This window comes from Cynara cardunculus (assembly GCF_001531365.2).
Source record: "Cynara cardunculus var. scolymus isolate 2C chromosome LG 2, CcrdV1, whole genome shotgun sequence".
Taxonomy (NCBI): domain Eukaryota; kingdom Viridiplantae; phylum Streptophyta; class Magnoliopsida; order Asterales; family Asteraceae; genus Cynara; species Cynara cardunculus.
This window is the reverse complement of record NC_037529.1, coordinates 17,833,885-17,843,525: the sequence shown is the minus strand read 5'-3', so window position 1 is coordinate 17,843,525 and position 9,641 is coordinate 17,833,885. Positions and strand designations below refer to the sequence as shown.

General features: G+C 36.4%; 2 protein-coding genes across 2 annotated transcripts in view; one reads left to right on the top strand and one right to left on the bottom strand.

Moving 5' to 3' along the window:
* Window positions 1–2,313: 2,313 nt before the first annotated feature.
* On the top strand, window positions 2,314–3,514 carry LOC112505968 (calcium uniporter protein 5, mitochondrial-like). Its single transcript, XM_025110002.1, has 2 exons — window positions 2,314–2,733; window positions 3,053–3,514. Exons 1-2 carry the CDS (start codon window positions 2,314–2,316, stop codon window positions 3,512–3,514), a joined length of 882 nt encoding a protein of 293 aa, XP_024965770.1.
* Window positions 3,515–8,183: 4,669 nt separating this feature from the next.
* The window catches only part of LOC112507363 (bifunctional bis(5'-adenosyl)-triphosphatase/adenylylsulfatase FHIT-like), a 4,403-nt gene continuing 2,945 nt past the window's right edge, over window positions 8,184–9,641 (bottom strand). The window contains exons 3-5 of the mRNA XM_025111926.1: window positions 8,789–8,935; window positions 8,612–8,710; window positions 8,184–8,536 (exon numbers count right to left, since the gene is read on the bottom strand). Coding sequence (XP_024967694.1) covers window positions 8,417–8,536; window positions 8,612–8,710; window positions 8,789–8,935 — 366 coding nt within the window. The 3' untranslated portion in view covers window positions 8,184–8,416. The remainder of the gene's footprint in view (window positions 8,537–8,611; window positions 8,711–8,788; window positions 8,936–9,641) is intronic.

The window sequence follows — 9,641 nt, the reverse complement described above, 5'->3', positions numbered from 1 at the left end:
GTTTGTAATTGGTTCAATTATGTTTGAGACATTTAAACTTAGATCTTTAAAAAAAATTGTAATTTACTTTTAATTGTGAAAATTAACATATTATAATTTTTTTCATATCGGTTTCGGATTTCGGGTTCGGGTTCGGTTCTAACCAACGATGAAAAAGAGAATTTTTACCCTTAACGGGTTCCCCAACGGGGATCGGGAAAACCGCGGGGACCCGATAAGATCCCCGACGGGGATCGAGACGGTTACGGGGACAGTTTTAGCTATCGGTTTCGGGGACGGGGATACCAATACCCGGCCCGAACCCGGCCCGTTGCCATTCCTAGCAATTGGGTTAAAAAATTCCATAATTATCATTATTGAAATTCAAACCAAGTAACGTATTCCTTAATCTATTATTCCTAAAAGTAGTAATTCATTTTGTTAAAAGTAACATTAATCTTTTACTAAAAAATAACAATAAATTTTGTCGTTTTCAAAAAAAATTCATCTCTCTAAAATTGTTTTTAGATCTGAAAACGATAATACATATTCACAGTATGTTTTTAAATAAGTGTTTACAATTATCTGAAATGAGTTTTCACAATGCGTGTCATAATGGTAATATTCATAAAGTGTATTATAATAGTAATTTTCCGTGTATATATAGTGTATCATAGTGTATATAGAGTGGTAATGTATCATAGTAGAATGTTCACGTCAGAAAGGAGATCGAGAGATAGATTCTAAAATACCTAAAATATCCTTTATTTATAATTTTTAAGTGAAAATTACCAAAATTATTAATTTATTAATGAGTAAATTACAAAATTTGTCCAAGTGGTTTCATGAAAATTTGGATTGGGTCCACAAACGAAATAATTACATGTATAATCACTATGGTTTCGCTTCTGTTATGGATTGGATCCCTCGTCCTGAACGTCGTTAACCTTAACTTCGTTAATTTGAGGTTAATTTGGTCCTTTTACCTTTTTTTCTTTTAAAAAATAATTTTTTTTATATTTCTATAATAAATACCTTTTTCCACATCACCCTCTTCGACCACCACCCCTTCTTAGGTCATCTCACACAGAACACACCAGATAAGCCCATATCTCTGTACCCTAATAACAAAACTAAATCAAATCAAATAAAACCAAACCAATCAAAATCGTAATCAAACTCAAACCTAACATAAACATTATTATCAAGAATTAAGACTAAGAAGCTTTAAGAACATCAAAATTACAAAATTCATCTATATCAAAAACCTTAAATCTAAACAAATACCTAAAAAAATTGAAAAACAAATAATAAAATACATCGACAAGGATATACAGATCGACGGAGGACAATAGTTTGGTTTCAGCTTCGATCTTTGCTAGATTTATGTTTCTTTGAACAATGATGATGAAAAAATGGGGATGGGGAGAGGGAGAAAACAAAAGAGCATAAAAAAAGAACTTGAGTTTTGTCTTCACTTCGACTACCGAGGACGATGACGTATCAAGTTTACAAGTCGATCTCAAACTCTGTGCACGCTGATGAGTCCACCATAGAGATGAACGAAACAAGCTTAAATCATAAGCAAACTCTGGTATCTGAAAAATGATGTGGTGCTTTAACATCCAGAAGGGTCGGTTGGAATCTCGATTCAATCCATAGTTTTGATACTAATTTAAACTTTAGGGGCTGTTTGGCAGTTACTGAATGGTTTTATGCAGAATCATTAAGTGGTCAGAATGATTAAAATGTTTCTCATGATATAGTGCAAAATGAAATATAATTGTTTGGTAATTGTTTACGATGAAATTAGAGCTCTTACTGGTTAAATGAGACCGATGATACAAAATCATTCAGAGAGTTTTAGAACTATTAAAATACAGACTTCTTTTTTGCCAAACAAAATTCAACTCTTAATGATTCAAAAATTGACTCTTAATAAAATTATTAAAAAGTAAACAAACAACCCCTTCGTTTGTAACTGAGATTATACGTTCAAACTAAAAATGGTTACGTAAAAACCAAACACTTAATTTGAATGAAGTGTTTTGAAATAAACGAAGGTGTCAACAAAAGCGGAAAAGCGTTAACATGCCCCCCCTACATTTAATCGGTCGTAACGTACCCTCTACTCTCTCTCTCCTCCCCCGTCTTTCTCTCCCTCTTTCTCTCTCTAAAATTGGCGCCACCCCCCATGAATGCTCTTCATTCTTCACTTGTTAGATCAGCCATGCCTAAGCCCTTCATCCTTCCAACTAACACCCAATCAAAATTCAATAAGCACATCTTCATACACTGATCTATACGTATACATCAGGAGAGAAACCAGAGAAGATGTGGCGGTCGTCGTTTCCGTTGCTGAAACAGGGCGTGACGTCGACGGTTGGTAGGTGTAAGCCGACATCATTTGGATTGACAAGAACCGCTTTTGTTGAATCAAATAATGGATTATGCGGTTGTTTGTTCTCGACTTCGGGAGGCGTAGGGGTGGGGCGTAGTGGTAATGGTAATGGTGGGGGTAGTGCATCAGTTGAGGAGGTGAATAAGATGATGAGATCGGTGGATGTGGAGGCTGTAAAAGCGAAGCTAGGTACGGGTGGTAATGAGGTGGTTCGCTATTCGGAGCTTTTACAGGCGTGTGAGAGTATGGGTGTCGCCAAATCTGCTGAGGAAGCGAAGGAGATTGTGAAAGGTCTTGACGATGCTGGTGTCATTTTCATCTTCAGAGATAAAGTTTATCTTCATCCCCATAAGGTTTGCGTCTGATCATGTTATTGTATCAGTCCATGTTTATGTCTGATCGCTAGAGAATTGGTTTCTAATCGTCTGATATTCTTTTAGGGTAACATCCATTGATCTCCTTGGCTGATTTACCTTCTGATTGCCCTAGGATTCAATTTGAATTGTTCCATCCTTTTTTGTGGGTTAAGAACACATTCTGATTGTATGGAATTTGTTCCAATAAAACTTGATCAGAACACATGAATTGTTCTAACAATTGCCAATTTCTGAAGAAAGCAAAACCCCCAATTCACTTATGGTAGTAAAGTAATCATTTAATTTTGTAAATCAGGTGATGGATCTTGTTAGAAGAGCAGTTCCTCTTGCTCTGATGCCTGAAGATGATCCTGAGAAAGAAGAGCTGAAGAGGCTACAAGCAAAGCAGGAAGAGATCGACGTGCTGGCACACAAACAGGTGCGACGCATCCTCTGGGGTGGGCTCGGACTTTCAATCGCACAAGTTTCACTGTTTTTCCGGCTAACTTTCTGGGAATTCTCATGGGATGTTATGGAACCAATCACATTCTTCACTACCAGTTCTGGTTTGATATTGGGGTATGCTTACTTCCTCTTCACTTCAAGGGACCCCAGTTACCAAGACCTCATGAAACGGTTGTTTTTGTCGCGTCGAAGAAAGCTGATGAAAAAGCACAATTTCAATGTGGAAAGATTGATGGAGCTTCAGAAGAAATGCAAATCGCCATTGGAGTCAGGGATGATGCTGGAAACTGATGATCTGTTGCATAGGAATTGACATAAATGGAGTGTAAGTTTCACCAATTTCTTAGCATCAGAATTTCAACTTTCAAGTGTTTTATGGTCTTCTTCCTCCTGTGAGTGAAGTTATAGAGCTTGCATTTCCATCCAGTTTTGTACTAAAAAAAATTGTTCAGTTTTGTTCCCCACATCTATTAACACCATCTCCAATGCTTACACCAAATCTTACATCAAATTTGACACCAAATTTGATACTATCCATTTACATATATTTGAAAGTCAAAACTAATTGATTCTTAATTACTGTTAAGTATAAATGGTATGTTCAAATCTAAATTATAATCGTTGATTACAAAAGATACGGGTGCGATTGGATATTTAATTACGTATATAAAGAGCACCACCAACATAATAAAAAAAGGCATCACCATCGTGTTCATGTTCATCCAACGTTTTATTAGCCGCATAGACTCTAGCACACCGGGGTTATTTGTTTTTTTTAGTAAACTACAAATTTGGTCCCTGTGGTTTACACTAATCTCTGAAAGTGGTTCTTGGACTTCAATAACTACAATTATTATCATTATTGTTTATATTTTGGTTTGAAAATCGTCCTTCATTGCTAACTCTGTTAAAAAAACCCAGTTAAGTGAGGGGTAGTTTCGTCTTTATACACCTTTTTTGTCTTTTTCATGTTTTTGTCCTTTTGTTTTTGTCTCCTACACCTACCCGTCTTTCCCTCTCCTAACACCCCTCACCGACGTGAACACACCATGAGCATCTCCAACCTCCGGCCACCACCCTCACTTATAAACCAATCCCCAACCCACTTTCATAGTGACTGACCCTATCTTTAGCCACCACCCTCACTGTGACCGATCCCCAATGTACCTTCGTCTTTGTCTCCATCCCTCCCACGAGCACTTTGAACCATAACACTATGATCTACAAGCCAAAGCATGTGTGTGCAGTGTGCGTAATGTACTTATATACGTGTGTGTAGTGTGTATGTTTTAGGTCTAGAGAAGACCACCGGAGTGAAGGATGGTTGAAGGTGGCATATCAAGGAAAGATGTCTTTTGGAATAAGGGTGGCATATCAAGGAGAGGTGTACCTTTGGATATAAGGGTGTCAATTGTGTGTGAATATTATAGCTCTTACTATTATGTCTTTTAAGACTACAATATATTTGAGTCCTTACTTCTTTGTTATTTGAGAACTCAAATATATTGTTCTTATTAGAAATAATAGTATTGATGTTATTGAGAAGGGGAAAACTTGGTCTATGGCCATTGATATTGGTTAAAAGTGTTTTGGAACAGAATGGTCATTTTATGAGGAATTAGAGGGGCTCTGGTTGTTCCTTGTAAGGAACCAGAGGGGCTCTGCTTGGTCCTCATTATTGGACCAGAGGATTTTGGTTATTGATTTGGAGAATAAACAAGTTTTTACTAAATGTACTAATTGGATCAGAGACTCTGTATCTATTGATAAGAACTTCTATGTCAAAATCATATTTTTAGAGGTTTTAAGAAAATGATTTTATACTTAGAATCTTTTTATGAAAAACAAACCAGAGAGACTCTGGTTGGCTTACACATTGAACCAGAAGCTCTGGTTAGTACAACTAGAGGCTCTAGTCGAGGAACCAGAAGCTCTGGAATAGAGACCAGAGGGGCTCTGGTCATGATTATTGAAATATATTCCAAGTATGGTTTGGAACCAGAGGTTCGATAGATCAAAACAGAATCTGATTTTATTCCGCATATTGTGAAATGATTATTTGATAAATGTTTGGTTATCTTCACCCTGCATTACATAAAAAGGGAACCTCACTACACATTCATGTCTAACCCTCATTCCGTGTTTTCAAAAATATGTGTGCAAGTAATGATAATAAAGGAAAGAGCATTATGTGAATTACTTCTCTATGTGCTTAGCTGTATTGGAAGCATAAATGGTAGATTGCAAGAACATGTACTTTTGGAATTTTTGGGTTGTGTATTTTAGTCTCTTGTATTATGGACCTATGTGGGAGAAGACATGTATTCTATGTATAGTATATGTGTTATATGCAATGTAAGGATTGGAGGTGTTACATTATTGCAACCCTTAGGAAGGTTCACTAATTCCCATGTTTCATTCCTTAAAATAGTCTATATTTCAGTGTCCATGGCATCTCTCCATCTTTTGTCATCCCAAGCTTCTTGGAATGAAACTGGATCAACATCAGCTAAAGGAACAAGTCTATATTGTTCTCATTAAATTCAAGATTTCTAGGATCATTATAAACATCCACAAGGCTTCTATACCCTCTTCTAGGTGGACTTTCAGTAGATACTGCTTGAGAGTTTGGGCTTACAATGGTTTGAGGTGTTGTAGGAGGATCTAAATGAGGGTTAGGTTCATGGTTAATTGGGTTTTGTTGTGTAACATTCTGCCCTTCATCAACTGTTGCAAGCTGTGGATTGTAAGTCTCTTTATTCTCAATGTTTGATGAGTTGTCCCACTCCTTATCCTCCTCAAAGACAACATCTCTACTAACTATAGTTCTTTTTGTTATGCGATTGTATAACTTATAAGCTTTAGACTTATTGCTATAACCAATAAAAATGGTTTTTTCAGACTTTTCATCCAACTTACTCCTCTTTTGTTCAGGGATAAAAGAGTATGCCAATCAACCAAAGGTTCTAAGGTGGCTAATTGTAGGTTTGTATCCAGTCCAAGCCTCTTGTGGTGTCATATCAGTAAGTCCTTTTGTTGTTGTGCTATTCATCAAATAACATGCACAAGCCACAACTTCTGCCCAAAAGGAATTATCTAAATGCTTGTTTTTGAGCATGTTTCTTGCTTTCTCAATGATGGTTCTATTTAGTCTCTCAGCCACACCATGTCACCATTTTGTTGTGGTGTGTACCTAGTAGTCATTTGATGGTGGATTCTATTTTGTTTCAAAAAATCAAGAAAACGAATAGAATTGTATTCACCTCCACCATCTGTTCTAAGAGCTTTGACTACATATCCACTTTGTTTTTCAATGTAGGTCTTGAAGTTTTTGAAAGTTACAAAAACTTCTGATTTCTCCTTTAAGAAATAGACCCATAGTTTTCTACTGAAGTCATCTATAAAAGTTAGTAGTTAGTTGTTACCACCGATTGATAAGGTCCTCATTGGTCCACACATATCCGTGTGGATTAGTTCCAAGGGCTTTGATGCTCTCCATGCTCCTTGTTGTGGAAATGCATCTCTCTTCTATTTTCCCATTATGCATCCTTCACATATGTCCTTTATTTTGTTTAGGCTTGGCATTCCTTTGACTAAGTTACGCCTTTGCATGTAACTCAAATAACCAAGATTAGTATGGCCAAACCTTTGATGCCATAACATAGATTGATCCTTTGTAGATATGTTAAAAAAGAGCAGCCCTTCCTCAGTAATATTCAAAGGAAACATTCTATTTTCTGTCATTTTGATCCTTCCCATGAGTTTCCCATCTTGATCCTTCCATTCACATAGTCCATCCTTAAAATGTAAGTTAAATCCTTTATGCACAAGCTGTCCTACATGAGCAGATTATGCTGCAATCCAGGCACGTAATACACACTAGGGATCTTCCTTTGACCATTATTTGTGTCTACCAATACATCTCCTATTCCATGTACAATTAGTTTCCTGTCATCACCCGTTCTTACCTCTCTTTTCTGTCATCTATGTGAGAAAAGATGTTTATGTTTCTTGACATGTGGTTACTGCATCCATTGTCAATATACCAATTGTTGATAAATGCTTCTTGGGTTTGAGTATCATAAATATGGCTTCCTCTTCTTCTTCTATATTTGCAAAAATGTTATCCCTTTCTTCTGTTATTCTTTGCCTGCAAAATTTGGCTATATGGCCAAATTTTTGGCAGTGATAGCATTGTACAGGGTTCTCTTGTTTGTTCTTGTATTTGCCTCTAAAATCTCTTTGTTGATTTCTTCTAGAAACTCTGTTCCTGTCTTGATTTGCTGATGATTGAAGTTGAAAGGCTTGTTCATATGGAGTAGTGTCAAACTGTCTCATCCTTAATTCATGAGACTGAAGTGTTCCAATCAGACTTTCGAGTGATAGAGTTGAAAGATCATTGGAGTCTTCAATAGATACTACAACATACTCGAACTTCCTAGTTAAACTCCTAAGAATTTTCTCGATCACCCTTGTATCTTCAATGGTTTCGCCATTCAATCTTAGTTGATTCAACAGGATTATGACCCTGCTGTAGAACTCCTCTATAGTTTCTGTGTCCTTCATCTTTAGTGCATCAAATTCGCATATGAGAGTCTGCAACCTTACAACCCTACTTTGTGTTCCCCACGATAGGTTTTGTGCAGGGTGTCCCACGCATCTTTGGATGAAAAAGTGTAGAATATCCTTTCAAATATGATTTCATCTACGGCCTGGTATATAGTGTAGAGAGCCTTTTTGTCTTTTTTCCTTAATTCTCTTAAATCTTCTTCTTGTTCAAATGTAATTTCGTCTATGTCCTCTGGTTCATCGAAGCCTTGTTCAATGATATCCCATAGTTCTTGAGATTTGAATAAGACCCTCATCTGTATGCTTCAGTGATGGTAGTTTTTGCCATTTAATTTTGGGAGTTGTGGATGTAAAAGGCTGTTCGAAGACGATGCCATCATCTGGGCTCTGATACCATAATGTTAGAAATACAGTGATACCAAGCAAACCTTCTGTTTTATTATAATTTCATTAGTCACAAATACAATATAAAGTTTACAATAAATAGATATTGAAAGGGTAACACCCTCTAAGCCAATCATCGCACCCTTTCATAGGTTAGCGAAACTGCTTCCATTATTAACTACCATAACTGCCATGTAATTAACTACCTTAACTGCCATGGCTGGCTTAATTGGCATACGTTTGTAGGTTGTGGTACCTTAAACTATAAGAGAAGCTTCCGGTATTGAGTGGCTTCGTGAACCCTCTCCTCCACACTTCTATCCTTCCGCTTCTTGTCCAAGTCTAGTGTCTTCTCTGCTAACTCCTTTTCCGTCTCATCGATCTACAACATCAAAATAACGAACAATAATTCTACTTTGAACGATCTCAAGCTTTTAGTTGGTTTTGTTTTACTCACTGCTTCATAGATATCATCATTATTCTCAAAGTCTCCAACTTTCCGTGGGACAATATGGACATGAACATGTGGAACCGATTGGCCTGCTTGCGGCCCATCCTGAAATCCGAAATATACAAAACTCATTAAAGAATGGATTGGGTTCTTTCTTGAGAAAGAATATCGTAGGTAACATACTTGGATCGTAAACGTGAGAGAAGATGCATTGTGGTAGTTCTCGAGCAGATTACTGATTCTTTTAGCTGTAACCCACAAATCAATAGTCTCCTCTATCGTAAGGTCAGCAAATCGCTTTACTTCACGCTTTGGGCAAACCAGCACATGTGCTTAATTATCGTCAAGTTAACCAAAAACAAATGTTTGAATTCCAAAATATAAATGGTATGAGAAGAGCACTCCTGATGATGAATAGGAATATGAGCTAATCAAGTTTACCAAACAACTACATTTGGATGAATATCTAGGCATATAGTTAACGTCATGTGTAAACCAATCCAATCACTTGGAGAGGTGGGGTCTGAAGACGATAAGATATATACAGACCTGACTCCAAATGGTAAAGCGGATGCTTATGATGTTAACATCACACACACACACACATATATGCAGGAATCAGAATTCGAAAATACACACCAACGAAGATTGGTAATACTTGGATGCACCTGTGGGTTTTCTTGACAACAGAATAAAGAAACATAACATAGTCATCGATATAATTATGTAAATATGTGGTGTTATACTTCTTCTTTTCCCCTACTTCTTTGAGTTTATTGATAATATTTTTTTAAGTATATAATATTTATATATGACAAATAAAACAAATAAACTCACGCACTCTCATCATTTTTGGTGAGGTTTGAATCTTTGACCTGTTAGGAGGTCAAATACTCACGTACCGCATTATGATGAAAACATAAATTAGTTATTAAGTCCAAAATGCATAGTAGTTGATGGATATGACCTGTAAAAGAAGACAAGAATAATTGCATTAACTTCATATATATATATATATATATTATATATATATATA